Consider the following 22598-nt stretch of genomic DNA (forward strand, 5'->3'; position numbering starts at 1 on the left):
AGTTAAAAACAACCCATTATAGGGAGCTTCAAAATGGCATCTCATTCTGAGAAACAACCAAATATGAAATGATTTGTGAAATGTCAAAAGACTAATTATGGTGAATGTTGGCCGGGGTCTCTCGTACTTTAATTCCGGGAACTCCGAGGGGGCTAGAAGTGGTGAACCACAGCGTTGTACAAGGAGAGGCCCTGTGTAAAACTTAACGACTGTTAGCTAGCTGCACATGCACCCCTCACTGTGCTATTCTTCTATGTCGGCTAAGGCTTAAAACATTTTTCTGAACACTTTGGGTCAAGGCTTTCTCGAATTATATCTAGCTCTCCTTTGGTTTTCCCCACACATGCACCTAATAAACTTCAACACATGATTTACGTTGGGCTAATTAATACCCTCTCTGACAGTACTGCCAATATACTGACCAAAAACATTTAAAACTGTAGCCAAAAGAGGATACCTCATTTATGAATGTGGCTCACAAAACTTTCAGCCTGCATGGCTGCCTCCCACTTCTTTTCATATCACTCAGGGAGGTGGAAGGTGAGTTATTATCAGTGTTGTAGTCGAGTCACTAAGCCTTGAGCCCGAGTCAAGTCCCCTGTGCTCAAGTCAGAGTCGAGTCATGATACCCTATGGCTGAAGTCCGAGTCGAATCCAAGTCACCAATGGTTATGTCCATCAATTTATAATAAGATCTTATTATACAATTGTTTCTAGTCGCCACCAGATGGCAGTATATCGCCACTCCCTCATGAGAAAACAACTAATTTACTAGTTATCACTACCTCACAGGTTCTACTCAATACCTGTGTTTAACTACTTACTTACTACATATATGAATGATAAGTCAGGCTCTCAGATACTTCTTTGTAATCGCCCACTGATATTTCTGTAGGTTTTTTATTGCAGAGTGAAAACTAAAGGTAGACTTGTCAGAACCTGGCTATGGGATGCACGGGGGAAAGTGGGAGGTGGGTAGGGCTAGATGACAAATTCAAAGACAGCCTATTTGTCTATACACAAGGGGAGGGAGACAAATAGCTAGACTGTTGTTTTACCATTAAACTCAATACTAGTATTGTTTTCAATTTCTTAAAGCAGTTTGTGTTTCTTACCCAGGCAAAACTAAATAGTAGGCTGGTGACTGGTGGTTATGGGGAAGCAAGAGAGTCGCTTGTGCGATGTGTAGCCTATGATTGGCGGAGCAGAGCCTGCCTGTCTGTCCACAATCATCGCTTGCTCCCTTGCAGCTCACCAGCTGATGTAGGCTATGTGCTGGGTGTGGCGTGTCCTTTCCACTGCTAGATAACAGAACCCTTGCTGTTCTGCGCACCCAGTGCTGCTAATATTCTCCTTATCATAGTACCCTATCTAATCCAAGTGCAAATACAAGTCACGAGAAGGCGAGTCCGAGTCACCAATGGTCGAATCCAACTCAAGTCATAAGTCATGAAAATCAGGACTCCGTCCTGACTATAACAGTGGGTATCATGCTATTTCAGGTGACATACTGCTCAAACTCGTGGGGAGGATGACAAAGGGATTCTGCAGTGCAGACAACTAATGCTTTCCCTGCCCTCTACCCAGCTAACAATTCTAGGTAGAGAGAAAGGTTTTGTAATGTTACCCTAATGTTTGAGTGTCCAGTTTTCCTTTAGTTGGGGGAACATTCTATCAATGTTAGCAAAAACCTTCTTATAATGTTTTTATCATGTGTTGGTGTTAAAGCTGAGAACATTCCCTTAAAGTAAAAAATTACTTATTTAGAACGTGGTTACAATATTCTCAGAATATACTATGTTCTAGATGCGTTTTAAGAACATTAATGTGTCTGAGGGTTAAAGTTGTGGGAACGTTTGTTAGCTTGGTACATTTATTTACTGTACAAAAGCAGTAAAAAAAAAACAACTACAGTCCAAAGGTCAAACATGGGGGGGAGAAATCATTCACCTGCCCATTGATAAACAGAGAAAGGGGGGTGGGGTACAAGTCAAACCAAAACACAAATTTACTTATACAACCTTACTGATTTAGTTATGTGTGTATGTAGACTGATTCGGAAAATGCTGTGTAGACCTAAATACAGAATGTTGCCCTATAGAAATCCAGCAGTTCAGCCTGAAAAATAATTGTATTATTCATGCAGTGTTCTCACACGATGAGCAGTGTTCTCAGGTTATGTAACACTGTGTTATTTCCAGGTAATTAGGGTAAACATCCCAGGGTAAATATTTTCCATGTAACATGAGGGCTGAGTCCCTGGTGCTACTCTCCCAAACATGGGGGGTGGTGGGGTAGTAGGGGCCACAGTGGCAGGTATCAGGGCGGTCCAATTCCATTTCAATTCAGTCAATTCATGAAAGGAACTGACATTTATTTTCAAAGAAGATTTTCCAATTCAGTATATTGATGGGGAGTTGAAATGGAATTGGCCTCAACCCTGTTCCTTTCCCTCTCTCATCATCGGTGTCTGCTCCTCTCCTTGTCTTTAGACTTCTTGGGTGAGCGACTGCGGCTCCTCTCCGGCCGGTGCTTTTCACGGGACTTGCTGTGCTTGTTGTGGCTGTCTCTGTCTCTTTCCCTGGAGCGAGAATGCTGCCGGTCTGTCTTTTTCTCCGGCCTGGCCTCCTCACTGTTCCACTGTAGGTGTAACATAGGGAGAGAATGAGGTTTGAAAAAGGTTAAAGACACATCTTTGACTCAGTATAGCTTGAGTGACTGGTGTCACAACTGTTAAAATGATAAACCATTCCCAAATGACATGAGTCATGCTTACTCTGATTCTTACTCTAATGCCCTTACTGAACACTAGTGTGAAAAAAAAAATACATGGCTCCTTCCCCCGCCTACCACAAGGAAAACAATTAGATCAACCTTGGATTTTTTGGATTTCCTGGTTTCCTCGTCATCGGAGTGATTGTGTTTCTTATCTTTGTGTTTCTTCTCAGCATGCCGATGGCTCGTTCCTTCTTCCTCTTCCTCTAAAAGCAGGTCGTACTTGGAGCTTTTGAGAACGTTTAGGAACATTTTAGGAAGTAAAGTGTGTAATTCCAAGTCTTTCAGAGACATTTAATATCCTCCAACAATAGTTGACCTCTCTCTAACCTGATAGCTATGTGAAATGGTGCACAGTTGAGTTGAAGTATTTTACACTTTAACGCCTATTCTCCTCTACATAATAATAAATAATAATATGCCATTTAGCAGACGCTTTTATCCAAAGCGACTTACAGTCGTGCGTGCATACATTTTTTTGTGTACATATCGAATAGCAAATATAAACACATTTAAGGATACTCTTGCTTAGGTTTGACTTTATCCTTAAGAGCTAATTTGGATCCCACGTCTTTTTCATAGGCCTTGAAGTCATCCTTGGTATACTTTCCACCTAGAAAACAAAATAAGACCTTGTTAAGTTCTCTACTTCTCAGAGAAGGTGAATGGCAAATCCTTTAGCTCAAGTGCCTAATTAGGGCTTAGTTGAGTCTCTGAAAGTATACATAATGCATACTTTATGGAACACACAAAACCTTTAAATAAAAGTCCAAGTGATTTGTTTTAAATAAGTGTTTACCTTTGCCTTTCCATTTGATCTTTGAGACAGACTGGCTGAAGTCCACGTGTATGCGTCTGTCATCTATGAGCACGTTGTCCATCTTAAAGAAGGCCTTTTCACAGTCCTCCTCCTGTGCACAGAAAGGACATCAATTACATCTTAAAGAGGGTCATGTGAGCCCTTATGTGTCTAGTGAACAAGGAAATCAATTTCAGTAAACAAAACCATGACCCTTTCAAGTGAATGAATTTGTACCCTCAATTCTGACTAACCGGCGCCATCTATTGATATTATGCATAACGGCACTTGAACTGTTAAAAAATTAATCTCAATCTTTACATTTCTCTGTCTTGATTTGTATACTGAACTAAAATATAAATGCAACATGCATCAATTTCAAAGTTACAGTTCATATAAGGAAATCAGTTAATTGAAATAAAATCATTAGGTCCTAATCTTTGGATTTTACGACTGGGCAGGAGCGCAGCCATGGGTGGGTATGTGAGGGCATAGGCCCACCCACTTGGGAGCCAGACCCAGCCAATCAAAATGAGTTTTTCCCCACAAAAGGACTTTATTACAGACAGAAATACTCGTCAGTTTCATCAGCTGCCTGGGTGGCTGGTCTCAGACGATCCAGCAGGTGAAGAAGCTGGATGTGGAGGTCCTGGGCTGGCGTGATTACACGTGGTCTGTAGTTGAGGCCGGTTGGACGTACAATTCTCTAAAATGTCATTGGAGCTGGCTTATGGTAGAGAAATTAACATTAAATTATCTGCTAACAGCTCTGATGGACAGTCCTGCAGTCAGCATGCCAATTGCACATTCCTTCAAAACTTGTGACATCTGTGGTATTGTGTTGTGTGACAAAACTGCACATTTTAGAGTGGCCTTTTATTGTCCCCAGCACAAGGTGCACCTGTGTAATGATCATGCTGTTTAATCAGCTTCTTGATATGCCACACCTGTCAGGTGGATGGATTATCTTGGCAAAGGAGAAATGCTCACTAACAGGGATGTAAACAAATTTGTGTACAACATTTGAGAGAAATAAGCTTTTTGTGCGTATGGAACATTTCTGGGATTTTTTATTTCAGCTCATGAAACATGGGACCAACACTTTACATGTTGCGTTTATATTTTTGTTCAGTGTACTTATGAATCTGAGTGGAGCAATGCTCAACATTTATTTCCATGCATAATCAAAATAGGGCAAAAATTATTTTATGATAACTCATGATACATAAAGAAATCTTGTGAAAACCAAACCAATACACACCTTTTCAAACTCAATGAAAGCATAGCACAGGGACTCTCCTGACTTCCAGTCTCTGATGATCTCACAGCTGTAGCAAAATAAGAACATGTTAATAAGGGACATTTCACCAAGAATCAATATTTAAAATGGTTAGGACTTGGTCTATTTAGAATTAAATATGTATCGTAGTGTAATGGAGGCCAGTATATTGAAATAGACAGGGTCTATTTTACCACTTAATAAGTCCGAAGCGGGAGAAGATGATCTCCAGGTCCTCATCTGTGGTTACAGGGTTCAGCTTACACACGAACAGCACATTCTCAGGAGGTTTCACTTCCGCATCAGGGAGATCACCCACCTACACAAGCACATATGCACATACACAATGTCTCTGAAACCACAAAACTCTTCTAAAACCACCATATACTGTTTACAACACTAATATGTTCACTAGCTAATTAACTACGACAGTAGAAGTACTGTTGGGTTCTTCAACAGCAATCTGTACAAATACGTGGTCATGTTGAGTGTTACAAAATGTATTCTGCCATTACTCCTGAAAGTATGGACATCCTCTACAAGGCTAGGTAGACCTAACCACAAGACCCCCCCTCTCACCATCTCCAGCAGGATGGCCTGGGTCTTGGCCTCCTTCTCCTTCAACAGCTCATCCAGCTCCTCAGCCTTCTTCCCATCTGTGTCGTTGATCACTTCATCAGCTCCAATACGACCACTCTGCACACCAAAGCGGGGACAGTAAGGTTAGACTTTGCAAATTAATGGGGTACAGTACATTTTACATTTAAGTCATTTAGCAGAAGCTCTTATCCAGAGCGACTTACAGTTAGTGAATGCATACATTTTATTTTTATTTATATATTTTTTTCTTCCATACTGGCCCCCCGTGGGAAACGAACCCACATCCCTGCCGACCAAACCCTCCCCTACCTTGGACGACGCTGGACCAATTGTGCGCCGCCCAGTACATAACATCAAAACGTCAAAAGTTGCATCACAGTTACTTGTTTTCTGGTATTGAAGACCATAATGAACTATAACTGAAACCTTATTACTTTATATGAAAGTAATATTGTTTCCAATACTTTTGCTCTGAAAGGGAGATATGCATTGCTTTTAATTAAAATGGTACAGAAAGTGTCCAGTCACACACATCCAGCTGTTCCTTGGTAGGCTCAGGGGAGCGGTCAGGCACGGGCAGGTCAGCAGGGTCATCGAAAGGGTCTTCCAAGATCACAGTGTGGTTTATTCTGTAATGACAAAACAAGTATCATACCCCTTTTCTCTCCACCTTATACTGGGATGTCTGAGTCATTGTATTGACACCACTCTAGCAGGGTTTACGTTAGGAAAATGTGCCGCCGGACATTTTAAAGCTACAATATGCAACTTTTTGGGCGACCCGACCAAATTCACATATAAATGGGAGTTATAGATCTGTCATTGTCATTGAAAGCAAGTCTAAGAAGTGGTAGATCTGTTCTGTGTGCTATTTTTATGCTTCCCGTTCTTAAGTTTCGTTTTAGCGTCTTTTACTTTTGGTTTTGTACACCAGCTTCAAACAGCTGAAAATACAATATTTTTGGCTATGGAAAATATATTTCACAGCGGTTTAGATGGTACAATGATTCTCTACACTATTCTTGCTTGTTTTGTCACATAAACTGAAATTAGGCGAACTATTAGAATTTTAGCAAACAGGAAATGGCGGAGCGATTTCTGCATATTGCACCCTTCATTTACCAGACATTTGAGAAATGTACCAGACCCATACGCATTGGGTGCGTAACCTGATTAGGGTGTCCACCCACAGTGGTCAGCAAGACAGAAATCCCATTTAGATTACGATAATTCATATTAACTGAAAATGCAAGTCGAGGATGCAACGATGTGCGAGCCGAATTCTGATGCGCACTTTGAAGATGTTACTTTTCATTTGATATTTTAGTCATTTAGCAGACACTCTTATCCAGAGCGACTTACAGTTAGTGAGTGCATACATTTTTCATGCTGGCCCCCCATGGGAATCGAACCCACAACCCTGGCGTTGCAAGCGCCATGCTCTACCAACTGAGCTACAGGAGGCCCTCAGCCTTTTCCTCAGCCAACAAGATGAGTAATGAACAGCAAAATCTCTAGCCTATGTCAATCTACACTGAACAAAAATAAACACAACATACAACAATTTCAAAGATTTACAGTTACAGTTCATATAACGAAATCAGTCAATTGAAATAAATTCATTAGGCCATAATGTATGGCTTTCACATGACTGGGAATCCAGATATGCATCTGTTGGTCACAGAGACCTTGAAAAAAAAAAAAAAAAGGGATGTATGTGGATCAGAAAACCAGTCAGTATCTGGTATGGACCATTTGCCTCATGCAGCGCGACATCTCCTTTGCATAAAGTTGATCAGGCTGTTGATTGTGACCTGTGGAATATTGTCCCACTCCTCTTCAATGTCTGTGTGAAGTTGCTGGATATTGACAGGAACTGGAACACGCTGTCGTACACGTCAATCCAGAACATCCCAAACATGCTCAATGGGTGACATGTCAGGTGAGTATGCATGCCATTTTCAGCTTCCAGGAATTGTGTACAAATACTTGCGACATGGGGCTGTGCATTATCATGCTGAAACATGAGGTGATGGCAGCGGATGAATGGAAAATTGCCATCGATAAAATGCAATTGTGTTTGTTGTTCGTAGCTTATGCCTGCCCATACCATAACCCCACCATGGGGCACTCTGTTCACAACGTTGACGTCAGCAAACCGCTCGCCCACACGACACCATTCACACTGTCTGCCATCTGCCCGGTACAGTTGAAACCGGGATTCATCCGTGAAGAGCACACTTCTCAAGCGTGCCAGTGGCCATCGAAGGTGAGTACTTGCCCAATGAAGTCGGTTACGACGCCAAACTGCAGTCAGGTCAAGATCCTGGTGAGGACGACGAGCACGCAGACAAGCTTCCCTGAAACGGTTTCTGACAGTTTGTGCAGAAATTCTTCGGTTTTGCAAACCCACAGTTTCATCAGCTGTCCGGGTGGCTGGTCTCAGACGATCCTGCAGGTGAAGAGGCCAGATGTGGAGGTCCTGGGCTGGCGTGGTTACACATGGTCTGCGGTTGTGAGGCCGGTTGGACGTACTGTTCTCTAAAACGACAATTTCTCTAAAACGACGTTGCAGGCGGCTTATGGTAGAGAAATGAACATTCAATTATCTGGCAAAAGCCTTGGTGGACAGTCCTGCAGTCAGCATGCCAATTGAAAACTCCCTCAAAACTTGAGATATCTGTGGCATTGTGTTGTGTGACAAAACTGCACATTTTAGAGTGACCTTTTATTGTTCCCAGCACAAGGTGCACCTGTGTAATGATCATGCTGTTTAATCAGCTTCTTGATATGCCACACCTGTCAGGTGGATGGATTATCTTGGCAAAGGAGCTCACTAACAGGGATGTAAACAAATTTGTGCATGTGAGAAATGTCTGGGATCTTTTATTTTAGCTCATGAAACATGGGACCAACACTTTACATGTTGCGTTTATATTTTTGTTCAGTATATTATCACCCATAGTAGAAAAGTTGACCTATTCTATTGGTCAGCTTGTCGAGGAAAGAAATAGCCTATTCCAAACAGACTCTGGGACAGTTGCGGGACAATAGATCCCAAATTCATACAACTAGGCATCATTAAAAAAACATTCAAAAGCAATGAGTCTGACGCAACAGATCAGAACCTTTAGCTTAAATGTTGATAAATTATTATTTATTCACATTATAAGTGCAGCAGTGCGCACAAGGCAGTAGTCTACACACACATTTTCTTTCCATAATGCAATTAGTGGGAAAACACCGTTGTCAAAGTGCACCGCACATGCGTGTGGTTTCATGTGACAGAGATTAAAATATCTGTTTGAAATTTAGAAAGAGGGAAGATCTAATATGCAACAACTAGCATGGGTTGGTAATATTAGGACTAGGATTGTGCCTTTGGCTATTGGACAATGAAAGAAAGTTGATATAAAATAATTGCCTCCACGGATATGGGTTGATTTTGGATAGGCTACTTTGAAGCAAGGTAAGACATGCCTCATAATGTGTAGTAAAACATTCAGTTTTCAAACAGTTAAGTATATGTTTTCAAAATGCATACTGCCTCCAGCTCATTGCAAAGTGGTGTGTGACACGCTGATGAAGCCTGCTTTCTGTTGCCTATGCATGCTGTTTGAAATGCTGTAGCAGCAGCTCTCGCGCTGTCTGACAGATTTTCCACTCAAAGGCTCTGTATCTGTATACTGTACGCGTGTGATAAATACGATGCATAACAAATATATTGTACCCACACGCCAATTTAATTTCACTAAATTATGCAAATTAACCTATAGACCGATAAGAATGACCAGTCAAATGTATTTCCATCAATGAATAGGCTAAAAAGCATTATTTTTATCTAGGAAAAAATCCTGTTGCAAAATAATGCTTTTTAGCCTATTAATTAATTGAAATACCAGTCGATGTAAATACATTTGTCTGGTCATGCTTATTGGTCTATAGGTTAATCTGGCCGGCGCCAATTTTATTTATCGGCTTTTCTATTTATTTGTTAAATCGGCCAAAAGCCGGCTGTTACCGGCTAACGGAAACCCTGCACTCTAGGTATTCCTGGAACAGTGAGTGAATATTTTTTTAAAATAAAATTATATTCTAATCTCCCTCTAAAATGGCTATATTGAAATATGATTAAAGGATATTAAATCTGCTGACCTGATATCCTGAAAAGGGATGAAGTCCTTGTCAACGAAGGTCTCATTGATCTTGGCCAAGACGTCCATACCCTCTGACACCTCTCCGAACACAGTGTGGACCCCATCCAGGTAGTCCAGATTTTCACCAGTGGTGATCAGGAACTGGGGAGCAAGGAGATTGTTACAGCACAAATAAAAGATTTCAGATGCTTGCCATCTGTCCTACTTGAATCAGTAGGCTAACATTGTGGCTTTCAAACTGATAGCAGTTAAATACTGAGGAGGTGGATGGCAGTTTTACCAACCTGAGAACCATGTTGGTCACTGCCATTGTTCACCATGGACACCATCCCCTTCTTTCTGTGTTTGATCCGTGGGTTTTTCTCTGCATCATAGAAGCGGGCCTGGTCTCCATATAGTTTACTGAGGGTATAGAAAATAAATTATCAACATTCCTGTAAGATATAAACAACAGCTGTGATGATGATTTTGGACAATGCTGTTTATGCTGAGGAAGACGACTGACCCATAGACAGATTCTCCACCACGGCCAGTCCCAGTGGGATCTCCAGTCTGCACAATAAAATCTCTCTGGACATTGTGGATGAGGCAGTAATTGTAGAATTTGATTTTGCATAACTTCAGGAAATTCAGGGATGCTGAAAAAAAAAGGAGCTGATCATCATTATGTTAGCAACACATCACATTTATAAGACATTAGGATTTCCTTTCCCTGAGTTTCATTGATTGCACCACATCAACACAGCGTGAACGATCAGATGAAGTGTCCCCAAAGCAATCCTATTTTTAAAAATGTTTGTTAGCTAGCCGAAATATCCTATTACCAAATTAGCAACAGTCAGCATTTGCTATCGCTCGGTAAATGAATGGTTGGCTATCTTGTTACCTGTTAGCTAGCTAGCACTTGCTAGCAGCAACTTAAAAGGCGAGATTTGACTTCCTGAGAAGCTTTAATTATTATGAAATGTATGCTGTGTGTTACCAAATATTAGCCTTTTGATGTGTTGGTGCATATGTTCTTACTTTTAGGCCTTTCTTCTGTAAATAAATCAATGACGATATCACCCAATGTTGTTTCAAGAAGAACCGCCATGTTTTCGGAGTGACTGCGCAGCTGCGCACGCGCTCTTGTTTGATTCCGGTGTCACTTGGGGGTGTTGTAGGTATCCACTAGTTACCACCGCCACAAAATCTAAACGGCTGTATCGTGAAAATGTATGAAAACAAAAATATTTTTGTTGTCTTATTTTAAGGTTAGGGTTAGGTATAAGGTTAGCTGCGTGGTTAAGGTTATGGTTAAGTTTAGGATTAGGTTTAAAATCACATTTTAAGAATATACATCTTAGAAATAGGCGGGGTTTATGACTTTGTGCCGTGGTAACTAGTGACGACTGTGTTGTTGTTGTTTCCTTTCCCCCCACTGAAAATAAGTTTCCTGCAAAATCTTTGTAAACAACAGCTAGAAGATGGCGATGAAACGAACATCAAGTTATGCTCTAATTTTACTGTTTATGTCATTTATTTTAACTGAGTCTGCACCTCGACAGTTGAACACGGTAGGAGACGACTTTATCACGGCACTAGTCTAGATAGCTAACGTCAACTGTTAGCTAGCCAATCAACAAGCTAGTCGTAGCTATGTTTACCTGCTGTGCTGAATGCAGCTAACTAGCTAGTAAGCTAATATTGGTAGGTAACTAGCTGGCTAATGGATGCTAACGTTACCTTTGTTGCTATCTGACTCACTGCAGCTAGCTAACTAGCTAATGTTTGTTTTTAGCCAGGTAGCATGGTCACAATACTAGCAAGGTAGAATGCCCTGAAGTATGTCACTCAATGGTCCTGATATTTTGGTGAATAATGTTATTTACCTAGCTAGCTAATGTGTATGTCATGATCATCATGTTCCTCTTTCCCATTCATGATTCTCACACAGGAAAGCATTCTGATCAATGTGACAGCAGGTACATTGGATGACACACAGGTGCAGGAGTCCAACAACTTGCAGGTAAGCTATAATATTCTGAAGTGGTCTATTAGTAAGCCTGTCAGAATGTTATTGAATAATAACATAATACAGTGGGGGAAAAAAGTATTTAGTCAGCCACCAATTGTGCAAGTTCTCCCACTTAAAAAGATGAGAGAGGCCTGTAATTTTCATCATAGGTACACGTCAACTATGACAGACAAATAGAGAAAAATCCAGAAAATCACATTGTAGGATTTTTTAATGAATTTATTTGCAAATTATGGTGGAAAATAAGTATTTGGTCACCTACAAACAAGCAAGATTTCTGGCTCTCACAGACCTGTAACTTCTTCTTTAAGAGGCTCCTCTGTCCTCCACTCGTTACCTGTATTAATGGCACCTGTTTGAACTTGTTATCAGTATAAAAGACACCTGTCCACAACCTCAAACAGTCACACTCCAAACTCCACTATGGCCAAGACCAAAGAGCTGTCAAAGGACACCAGAAACAAAATTGTAGACCTGCACCAGGCTGGGAAGACTGAATCTGCAATAGGTAAGCAGCTTGGTTTGAAGAAATCAACTGTGGGAGCAATTATTAGGAAATGGAAGACGTACAAGACCACTGATAATCTCCCTCGATCTGGGGCTCCACGCAAGATCTCACCCCGTGGGGTCAAAATGATCACAAGTGAGCAAAAATCCCAGAACGAAACGGGGGGACCTAGTGAATGACCTGCAGAGAGCTGGGACCAAAGTAACAAAGCCTACCATCAGTAACACACTACGCCGCCAGGGACTCAAATCCTGCAGTGCCAGACGTGTCCCCCTGCTTAAGACAGTACATGTCCAGGCCCGTCTGAAGTTTGCTAGAGTGCATTTGGATGATCCAGAAGAGGATTGGGAGAATGTCATATGGTCAGATGAAACCAAAATATAACTTTTTGGTAAAAACTCAACTCGTCGTGTTTGGAGGACAAAGAATGCTGAGTTGCATCCAAAGAACACCATACCTACTGTGAAGCATGGGGGTGGAAACATCATGCTTTGGGGCTGTTTTTCTGCAAAGGGGCCAGGACGACTGATCCGTGTAAAGGAAAGAATGAATGGGGCCATGTATCGTGAGATTTTGAGTGAAAACCTCCTTCCATCAGCAAGGGCATTGAAGATGAAACGTAGCTGGGTCTTTCAGCATGACAATGATCCCAAACACACCGCCCGGGCAACGAAAGAGTGGCTTCGTAAGAAGCAATTCAAGGTCCTGGAGTGGCCTAGCCAGTCTCCAGATCTCAACCCCATAGAAAATCTTTGGAGGGAGTTGAAAGTCCGTGTTGCCCAGCGACAGCCCCAAAACATCACTGCTCTAGAGGAGATCTGCATGGAGGAATGAGCCAAAATACCAGCAACAGTGTGTGAAAACCTTGTGAAGACTTATAGAAAACGTTTGACCCGTGTCATTGCCAACAAAGGGTATATAACAAAGTATTGAGAAACTTTTGTTATTGACCAAATACTAATTTTCCACCATAATATGCAAATAAATTCATTAAAAATCCTATAATGTGATTTTCTGGATTTTCTTTCTCATTTTGTCTGTCATAGTTGACGTGTACCTATGATGAAAATTACAGGCTTCTCTCATCTTTTTAAGTGGGAGAACTTGCACAATTGGTGGCTGACTAAATACTTTTTTCCCCCACTGTATATAACTCAATACATGTACATTTTCAGATCAACCTAAATATTTCAGTGGATGAAGAGCAAGTGCTCATCAATGACATCCCTGTGGAGTTGTCAGGGGTGACTAGGTTGAACTGCCAAGCCTTGCTGTGTGAGTAGTGAAAATGTTTCTGCTGCTTATAACTTATTTACAGAACTGCATTATGCACCTGATTAACACAGCTTTCTACTCTGTTTTCAGTGGATACCATCAATGGTACCAGTGAATTTGAATCTGGTGACTATGTGTCCACTGTCACCCGGGTGATGGTGAGCCAGAATCGCCTGTGGAGTGATTTAGAAGAGGTGGTGGCTCTTCAGGTGTTCAGCGAGGTCATTGAGATGGAGGGGAAAAAAGTAAGATTGCTTGATGGAGAAAAGGAAAATAAAAGAATGGTGTTAGGATATTTCTGTAACAGCTAAAGGAGCATATTTCACCATGGTGGGTGGTACAATGATGGAAAATCTGTGATCTTATGGCTTTGTATCCTTTTCTATCATTTAGGTCCAGCAGCCAGAAATGTGCGAAGTGAAGATACTGATGAGCACCAATTTCCAGAAGCTTGCTCAGTATACCAACACCTACCCCATTGGACACAGTGAGATTTTCAGGATCCCAAGGGAAAATGATGTGGTCATCACAGATCCAACAAATCCTAAAAATGGTCTGCAAGAATAACTGTTTTCATTCTCTTCTTGTACTTTTACATGAAAGGACAGGTTAACTAAATTCCATTACTAAAATAATGTTCCTTAATTAGTTTGTAAATGATAATGATCCACTTCCTTCTCTCTCAGCTGAAGACCAAGTGATGTCCCAGACCACCAATCATTACCCTCTGAAGCATGCTGATACCACCCAGGAGGAGATTGCTGCCCCAGGCAAGCTCCCAGAGACTCCCCTCCGCATGGACCCAGACCTGCTGTATGATAACAATAATAAAGATGATGACTTGGGAGGGCTGTCGAATCAAATGCAGACAGAGGCACCGCTCAAAGAATCAATTTCCTCTTACAGTGTAAGTAAATTGGACATCAGATCCAAATAGAATCCACACAATTAATGTTTCCGAATGTGTTCGGAATGTGCTTTGAAGTTTGAATCTGTTTGCAGGCAATGTGTCGATGGGTAGAGGAGGTGAGGGACCGCCTGCGACGCTTCTGGTCTGAGTCGTTGCCCCTGTTCTTCTTGGTCATGTGGGTGGTGGTGATTGGTGTGGTTGGGTCAGCGGTCATTGTCAAGATCCTGGACATGCTTTTCCCAACATGTGAACACAAGTATGTTTTCACACAGGTCCTGTTGAGCCTGCTTACATGATTGTTGTAGAATTAAATGAAACATAGCCAGGTCAGTGTGCAGGATTTGTCATTGACCACACATTACTGCCAAGACCATTTAATGATGCACATCAGTTCTCTCATCTTTTCTTAAAGCGGCAATCAGCAGTAGAAACAATAACAAAGTGTCTTCCCCGCACCTGTTTTGGTAAAATGCTGAGGGATGGGGCTGGAGAAATGTAACCAATCTCAAATTCAGACAGAGGTATGGATGCAAGGACTGAACATCTATGCTATCAAAATTATAGTTTGAACCATGTTTACTTTGTTTACAAACATTGGAGCTCATGAGGCATTCATAAGTTATATTTTTCAAGAATCAATGGGTACATATTATTAATGATTAATGTTCAGAAATGGAAGTAGCAACTGCTGATTGCCCCTTTAAGTGTGGTTCTTATTAGGAAAATTCATATTGTACTTTTTCCTCTAGGGGAATTTTCCATTTAAATCCAGCGACTCTGATGCCGGAAGATGAGAAACACACCCTGCTAGAGAACATTGAAATAGAGGCAGATAAAAAGCCTTAAATGAAGACTGAAGACTGAAAACTGATGAAGTGGAGTGAGTCTGATTGCAGCCGTTGACAACACAAGGCATTATGTGGTTAGAGAAACAATATTTTTGTAGCACTTATTACACATGCATTGCATACACATTTTTAACTTTATTTTTCAAACATACCCTCTACTCAAAACATGAATGTGCAATGTTAATACTGCAAGCAGATCATACTTATGGACCTAGCTACCTACTGCATTTTACATTTTAGTCATTTAGCAGACGCTCTTATCCAGAGCGACTTAGTTAGTGAGTGCATACATTTTTTCAAACTGGCCCCCCGTGGGAAACGAACCCACAACCCTGGCGTTGCAAGCTCCATGCTCTACCAACTGAGCTACACGGGGCCTGCACACTGTTACTTTTCATATTATGATTGTGTTACCTCAGTGACTGTTACAATTTTACTTTGTGTTATGAAGTTTGGATATACCGAGGTGGCAGGTAGCCTAGTGGTTAAGAGTATTGGGCCAGTAACCGAAAGGTCGCTGGTTTGAATCCCCGAGCTGACTAATTGAACAATCTGTCGACATGCCCTTGAGCAAGGCACTTAACCCTAATTGCTCCAGTAAGTCTCTCTGGATAAGAGCGTCTGCTAAATGACTAAAATGTGAATATACCATACATTAATACTGATTTCTTATTGGTTTATTTTTTAGTGCTCATTTCATAATATTTTATCATTCTGACTGGAGGATTCAATTGAGGATTTGGTGTTTGTCTGCATGCAACTTTAAATCATAAGACAAACAGCTTTTATTTACTGTTTTAGAGCCAGTGCATATTATTATGTCAAGGCCTCACCTATGCATTCGTTGTAAAATTATAAAAACAAAAAATGTAATGTTGCTATTGGATTTTGACTGAACTTGACTCTGGGCTGCGTTTTAAGTTCATGAAATGGGATAGGAGGGCCTAGTCTTGCACCCATCATGAGTGCAGTGCAGAATAAAGAATGATCAAATATGAAATCTCATTCTAACCATTTCAATTGATAGAGAAGGCACTGTTAGTTCCTATAGCGGAGTGCTCTCTGGGGCATATTTACTTGGCTCTCTATCACAGAAGATACAGATAGACCTAGAAAGTATAGAATGGACATGAACTGAAGTAGAGAATCATGTCCAGTCTTTACATTCAATTTCTGTTCACATGGGAAACATTGCACTCACTGAATAAGCCCCTGCTGCTTTAATAAATGCCTGTTTGTATGCGTTTGAACTTAACTGAAATGTATGAATATAGTTAATGGATGTTCTTTGCAATGTGAATTAATGAAAATGGCTACACTTATAGGACCAACTTTTTTATAAAGCGCATTTTATTGTCTCAGAATATAGTTATTGTCAAACCTACTCTTCTCCCAGTAGCGTATTGGCTGGTTTGCCTCAAAGCAGGCTAGGCATGACCAAAATAGAATTGTATCAATGTGATTCTCAAGACTAGGCTCCTGGTTGACGTACGCATGGCATTGAATGGGGCCTTGGCACATTGACTTTCTGCCTCAGCAGAACTTGCAGGAGAAGCCCTAGTAGTGAATGCAGTTGGCTGTCACAGAAACAGCTTCATAGTTTGAAACTGCATGCTGATTTGAACTTCAGTGAGTGGGTGAAGAACTTAAGTTATTTTACCTTCCTTTTTGTTGCTTCTATGGTGCCTCAATTCCAGTTCAGTCTTGTGTGTTGTACTGGAGCATGACTTGTGTGCATAATGTACTTTCATTCAAATCAAACAGTACATTGAATTCCCAAATCTTGCTCAATAAATAAGTGTTTCTGTAATGTTCTTGACATTCACGCTACACAATACAGCCAGGTTCCATGTAAAGAAAGCACATGGAAGCCTTGTCAATGCAAGTCATATTTTACTTTTATAGCTTTATTAAGACATTGTTAGTGTTCTGATTGGTATATAAATTCACATCCACAGAATGTGGGTAGAACCAGTTGGTCCCTAAATACACATTTAGAAAATAAATCAAGTGCATAAAACAAATGTTTTCAGGTAGTGTAACTTCAATTAACTGATACCAATAGCACATCATCAGATAAAACCCAAAGACAGTGGATACTTTGGTAGCAAAGGTGTTCAAGGCAAATAGAAAGGACCATAGGATTTGCTGTCATGAGACCTGGTAGTGCAAACGAATGAACTATCTAAACAGCCAATCTACTAGTGTAAATAGAGCTATAATAACACACGAATCAGAGAATAATTTGGTTTCATCACTCCTGGGCCATTATAGAACAGATTACTTAGGTGCATATGGTTACCCTACTTTAAAGGCATGTCGCATCACCGAGCCTAAAATATAAATAATTTACAAAGAAAGGGAAGCCATGACAGTGGTAAATTATTGTTCCCAGAATATCAACTGAGCCTCCCACAAATTCCCCTGCAGATTTGAGGCGCTGCATGCTTCCTGATTAACTCTCAGCAGGAGCCAAACTCTTCGATCCACTTCTCATACTTCTCTAGATCGGAAGCTGATACAGACTTGGACACTTTCTTCAAAGAAGACTCAAAATCCTCCATGGTGGTGGGCATGTGCATCTCTGCTCTGGAGATGTTACGGATCTCCTCTGGCGTCAGCCCCTCGATCCTTCGCCGCATGGCCATTAGAGAGGCGTCCCTACAGACGTAATGGAGACAGGGTTCACTAAAAGCAGTGGAACACAACATTACTCATATCACAAAAGGTTAAGTGGTTCTTTCCACCATTTTTTCTTCATTGAAGTGGCATCTCGTTTTCAAATCAGTGATAGTCTCAGCTGAATAACTGTATTGGAACAAATACACTTGACTAATCTATTCAGTGTTTACTTGCGATTGGTTTTTGTTTGTTTAAAATAAAAATAACTAGCGGCCTCCCGAGTGGCCCAGCGTTCTAAGGCACTGCATCGCAGTGTTACAGCGTCACTACAGACTGGGATTCGATCCCAGACTGTGTCATAACTGGCCGTAACCGGTAGTTCCATAGGGCAGCGCACAATTGGCCCAGCGTCGCCCAGGTTAGGGGAGGGTTTGGCCGGTGGGGCTTTACTTGGCTCATCGCACTCTAGCGACTCCTTGTGGCGGGCCAGGCGCCTGCAGACTGACTTTGGTCAACAGTTGAACGGTGTTTCCTCCGACACATTGGTGCAGCTGGCTTCCGTGTTAAGCGAGTGGGTGTTAAGAAGTGCGGCTTGGCGGGTCATGTTTCGGAGGACGCATGACTTGACCTTCGCCTCTCCGGAGCCCGTTGGGGAGTTGCAGTGATGAAACAAGATCGTAATCACGAAATTGGGGAGAAAAAGGGCTTAGAAAATAAATATTATTATAATAAAATGAACATAAACCTGAAAAATAAAGGCCTTACCTGCACACATTGGTGATGTCTGCTCCTGAGTAGCCCTCCATCTGCTCTGCTATCTTTGCCATGTCCACATCATTGGCCAGCTCCAGCTCCTTTAGGTTGATCCTCAGCAGCTCCACTCTGCCCTTAGCTGCAGAGAAAACAAGCCATAATCACACACACCATTGTGAATACAAATATATTTTAGGTTTTGAACTGTATATATTTCAGGAAAACAGTGTTCCAGTGATTGTTGACCTGAAGGCAGAGGGATGTAGATTCTCTTCTCCAGACGTCGCCTCAGAGCCTCATCGATGTCCCAGGGGAAGTTAGTGGCTGCCAGCACCATCACCATCTTAGAGGGATCCTCATTATCTGATGCCCCTCCCACACCTAAACAGCATAACATCTCATTAACAATCACATCGATATTATCACTGCTATGTATTTAGGTAACAATAATTTATTGGGCAAGAAACATTGGTGTAGAGATATGAATCGCGCATGTAATTAATTGGGCCTTCCAATTAAGCAGAGTGGCTGCTGTTACTGTACCATCCATCTGGACCAGCAGCTCTGCCTTCACCCGCCGGCTAGCCTCATGTTCCTCTGACGTTCCTCTGCGGCTGCACATGGAGTCAATCTCATCAATGAATATGGTGGTGGGGGCATAGAACCGGGCCTGTCCAGAGGAGAAAAGAAACACCAACTAGAGCCACAACACCTCAAAAACATCATAATTTTCACATCTCATGTAATATGATGCTGCCAGTTTTTTCTTTCAGGAAGACTAATTTTCTGCACGGGCAGAGGCGCTGATGAGGGAGAATCTTACCATTTCAAATAGAAGGCGGACCAGTTTTTCAGACTCTCCTCTGTACTTGGAAGTGAGAGTAGAGGACGAGACGTTAAAGAATGTGGTTCTGCACTCTGTGGCGACGGCTTTGGCCAGAAGAGTCTTTCCTGTGCCTGGAGGACCCACCATAAGCACACCCTAAGAAAATATTGCACATGGATACACCCCATGTTAGCAAGGTATATCAGCTCTTCCAATCAAAATAATCTATTAATCAAGAGGGCCTTGGGCTTCGATGTATACCTTCCATGGTCTTCGTATTCCTTTGAAAAACTCTGGCATCCACATGGGTAGCACAACAGCTTCTTTCAAAAGCTTTTTTGCTTCTTCCAAGTCTGCAATATCATCCCTATAGGCATTGGAAAAAAAGAAGTATTTCCTGTTAGACAACCCTTACAACGAGAAACATATGTTATATATTTAGGATAATCCTGTTCAGGAGGTTAATGATAGCCATTTAGGGAGGTTAATTGATAGCCAGTCAAACACACCATTTGACATTGGGGTTCTGTGATATGATGTCTCTCTCCAGGGCCTCAATAAGGTCTTTGTCATATCCTTGCCCGTCAAACCTCTTCACCTCTTTCTCTGAGACTTCAGCTTTGTTCTGCAAGGCAAACATTCAGGAGGATTATTTGTCAGCCCTGAGGGGGCTCAATGATATTGTGTGGCAGAGGTTCTCTCTAAGCCAGGAACCACACTGACAAGGTGGTGATGATTTCAGGTAAACACACAGAGTGAACAATGTTTGGTCAACAGTGCAAATAGTTTAAGTTAAGGTTGGGTAATGCCAGGCAAAGCATTAAGCTTTTTTACCCTGTGCCAGATCCTGGGACAGTGATATAATTTATAAAGTTAACCTTAATATTTTCGTGAGCTTACAATGAAAAGACAGAGCACTTCTACAGCAAGCAGGATTATGTGTGTATTATGTAAGGGTGTAACAAATAACCTTTCAGTCCATATTTGAGCACATGATGGTACGTTGTCGTTTACCTTGTCGTCTTTTGATTTGGCTGGGGCCTCTTTCTTTTCCTTGCCCTTCAAAGGTTTGGCTCGGTCCCCATTGGCCCCACGTGGTGACTGGCGATGCTGAGCCCGCACACCAGCCACACTCAGGCGGTTGTTGTGTGGTTTACTGTCTTTGTAGGGAACCGGGGGCCTCCTAACCGGAAGAGGAGAGGATCTTTAAGGAAAGAAGGGAATAGTACATCAATCAGCTTAAGCACTCCAAATAATACTTTTAGGTTCAGCTATTTTGGATCTTAAAATATCACATTTGGACCTCAAGTGGGTCTATACCTTTGTGAGTGCTGAAAGAAAGAGCAGGCCACTACCAGGCACTCTGAGCACTAATCTCACTCATATGACTGCATCATTAAGTTATTTTCTTCAGACAAACGGCTTATTCTCCCCTCTTACTAACCAAAGTGCACACTCCATCAGATACTAATGCAATGACATGAAAACAACTCGAATATATTTCCCCAGTAAATTAATGACGGGGCCTCTAAATATATACACTAGAATAGAACATTGTGTGAAAGTAGTCCATGCTGTACCTGCGCTCTACTTGTACGGGCCATATGTCATGAATGCCTTCTTGATTACTTGGTGGTTTGGATGGGGTGGTCTCCAGTTGAAAACTTTCTAGAGTTGTCATTATTTCTTGAACCTGATTGTTTTCTTCGTTTATCTCCTGCCATACCTGTAAAGAGATGTCAAGAGCAACATTAGGAAGTGACATTTGCTGACCAAAACTCTGTTCCAATGGTTCCAATCAAACAAACTTAGGTTTTAAAATGACAAATGTCATAGATTTTACCTGTTGCCATCTTTGTTGGAAGCTACTGTCCCGTACTGTGAAAATGTATTTCTTGATTTGTTCAAGTACTCCCCGATAGCAAACAATAGCAGAACTGTAGTTCCCAAGCAAGGCGTACTCTCGAGCAAGTTTCACGTTTTCATTGATCTCATGCAGACTCATTCTAGAGAGATTAACATTTGATTAGATAAAGTTTGAGGTTATAGTGATGTTTTTTTGTGATGTTAAAATGCAGTTCCCTCCAGAAGGCATGACAACAGAGATCCTGTAAAACAAAGCATCAAGGGCACAAGATGGACATGAAGATGCCAGCTGACAGGGAGTTGTATGATATCTGACTGTTAGCTTAGCATAACTTGGCTAGCTTGCTAACTAACTCAGCTAGTGAGTTAACTAACACGTTTCAGATGAATGAGCAAACACCACAATTTAGAAAATACCAGCAATAAAACTAGCAAAAGCATTTGTTACATAACGTTACTAGCACATAAAACATTTCACATAAAACATTTCATGTAAAATTAGCAACTGCAAACTAACTCCCAACTTCTTTAGCATGCTAGTTTGCTAGCTACACCCACCTGTTGCATTGACGGTACATAAAGTGTAGAACCGCACCCAGGAACTAAAACAAAATCGATACAAGCGTTTAAAAAATGACAAAAATATACAATTACATCGGTAGCCACGTCTGTCAAGATAGCTAAAACCACACCAAAGTTCGATAATACACAACACACCCGCCTATTAATGTTTGAAGCCGTCAACTCAGGCGTCATATCCTGAACTGAATTCATAATAGAACGGCAGTAGTAACAGCAGCATTATTTTAACACGTTAAAATACTAATATGGCTGTAATTTGTACTTCATGGGCCTGTGGCTTTGACCGTCTTCAACAGACTACACATTTGGGTGAACAGATGCTGGCTCATTTGATTTGAATAGTACCCTCAAACTCAACTCTGGACCACGAAGCCAGTTCCACTGCGTTTTTTCATTGTTCCCAACTAATCAGGGACAGTGGTGTAAAGTACTTAAGTAAAAATATTTGAAGTACTACTTAGTTAGATTTTTAGGGTATCTGCACTTTACTATTAATATTTTTGACATATTTTACTTTTACTTCACTACATTCCTAAAATAAAATAATGTACTCTTTACTCCATACATTTTCCCTGACACACAAAAATACTTGTTACATTTTGAATGTTTAGCAGGACAGAAAAATTGTCCAATTCACACACTTATCAAGAGAAAATCCCTGGTCATCCCTACTGCATCTGATCTGGTGGACTCACTAAACACAAATGCTTGGTTTGTAAATTATGTCTGAGTGTTGGAGTGTGCCAAGGCTATGTTATTTAAAAAACAAGAAAATTGTGCC

At 41.3% G+C, this 22598-nt stretch overlaps 3 protein-coding genes across 5 annotated transcripts; 1 reads left to right on the forward strand and 2 right to left on the reverse strand.

Moving 5' to 3' along the window:
- Positions 1–863: 863 nt before the first annotated feature.
- Positions 864–10744, reverse strand: LOC121548995 (peptidyl-prolyl cis-trans isomerase-like 4). Its single transcript, XM_041860749.1, has 12 exons — positions 10634–10744; positions 10116–10248; positions 9895–10012; positions 9609–9751; positions 5986–6082; positions 5433–5549; positions 5048–5172; positions 4836–4902; positions 3575–3686; positions 3298–3388; positions 2875–3004; positions 864–2640 (listed from the first exon to the last, which is right to left on the reverse strand). The coding sequence occupies exons 1-12, from the start codon at positions 10701–10703 to the stop codon at positions 2461–2463; spliced, it is 1383 nt and encodes a 460-aa protein (XP_041716683.1). The 5' UTR covers positions 10704–10744; the 3' UTR covers positions 864–2460.
- A 205-nt stretch (positions 10745–10949) lies between these two features.
- LOC121548991 (glycoprotein integral membrane protein 1) lies at positions 10950–15468 on the forward strand. Its single transcript, XM_041860748.2, has 8 exons — positions 10950–11166; positions 11547–11618; positions 13311–13410; positions 13501–13655; positions 13804–13963; positions 14097–14317; positions 14413–14576; positions 15070–15468. Exons 1-8 carry the CDS (start codon positions 11077–11079, stop codon positions 15164–15166), a joined length of 1059 nt encoding a protein of 352 aa, XP_041716682.2. The 5' UTR covers positions 10950–11076; the 3' UTR covers positions 15167–15468.
- Positions 15469–17052: 1584 nt separating this feature from the next.
- LOC121548989 (katanin p60 ATPase-containing subunit A1) lies at positions 17053–22117 on the reverse strand. Of its 3 annotated transcripts, none has more exons than XM_041860744.2 (12): positions 21953–22117; positions 21794–21837; positions 21213–21375; positions 20950–21095; positions 20384–20552; positions 19879–19994; positions 19631–19736; positions 19367–19525; positions 19087–19213; positions 18790–18924; positions 18556–18682; positions 17053–17829 (listed from the first exon to the last, which is right to left on the reverse strand). In XM_041860744.2, the coding sequence occupies exons 1-12, from the start codon at positions 22007–22009 to the stop codon at positions 17631–17633; spliced, it is 1548 nt and encodes a 515-aa protein (XP_041716678.1). In that variant the 5' UTR covers positions 22010–22117; the 3' UTR covers positions 17053–17630. The 3 variants fall into 3 exon arrangements, with proteins under 3 accessions (XP_041716678.1, XP_041716677.1, XP_041716679.1); XM_041860743.2 differs by having other exon boundaries at positions 20384–20573; positions 21953–22116; XM_041860745.2 differs by having other exon boundaries at positions 20384–20573; positions 21794–22116.
- Positions 22118–22598: the final 481 nt, after the last annotated feature.

This window comes from Coregonus clupeaformis, chromosome 33 (assembly GCF_020615455.1).
Source record: "Coregonus clupeaformis isolate EN_2021a chromosome 33, ASM2061545v1, whole genome shotgun sequence".
In the NCBI taxonomy this organism is placed as follows: Eukaryota; Metazoa; Chordata; class Actinopteri; order Salmoniformes; family Salmonidae; genus Coregonus; species Coregonus clupeaformis.

Excerpts from the sequence above, each read along its gene's own strand:
- LOC121548989 (XM_041860743.2), bottom strand. The coding sequence starts at position 22,009 with ATGAATTCAGTTCAGGATATGACGCCTGAGTTGACGGCTTCAAACATT. Across the intron at positions 20,574-20,949 it reads CCCGTACAAGTAGAGCGCAG|ATCCTCTCCTCTTCCGGTTA; the intron begins GTACAGCATGGA and ends CTTTCCTTAAAG. Across the intron at positions 17,830-18,555 it reads GACATCACCAATGTGTGCAG|GGACGCCTCTCTAATGGCCA; the intron begins GTAAGGCCTTTA and ends TTACGTCTGTAG.
- LOC121548995 (XM_041860749.1), bottom strand. The coding sequence starts at position 10,703 with ATGGCGGTTCTTCTTGAAACAACATTGGGTGATATCGTCATTGATTTA. Across the intron at positions 4,903-5,047 it reads CGCTTCGGACTTATTAAGTG|CTGTGAGATCATCAGAGACT; the intron begins GTAAAATAGACC and ends ATTTTGCTACAG. Across the intron at positions 2,641-2,874 it reads GGAAATCCAAAAAATCCAAG|TGGAACAGTGAGGAGGCCAG; the intron begins GTTGATCTAATT and ends TTACACCTACAG.
- LOC121548991 (XM_041860748.2), top strand. The coding sequence starts at position 11,077 with ATGGCGATGAAACGAACATCAAGTTATGCTCTAATTTTACTGTTTATG. Across the intron at positions 11,619-13,310 it reads AGGAGTCCAACAACTTGCAG|ATCAACCTAAATATTTCAGT; the intron begins GTAAGCTATAAT and ends GTACATTTTCAG. Across the intron at positions 13,656-13,803 it reads TTGAGATGGAGGGGAAAAAA|GTCCAGCAGCCAGAAATGTG; the intron begins GTAAGATTGCTT and ends TCTATCATTTAG.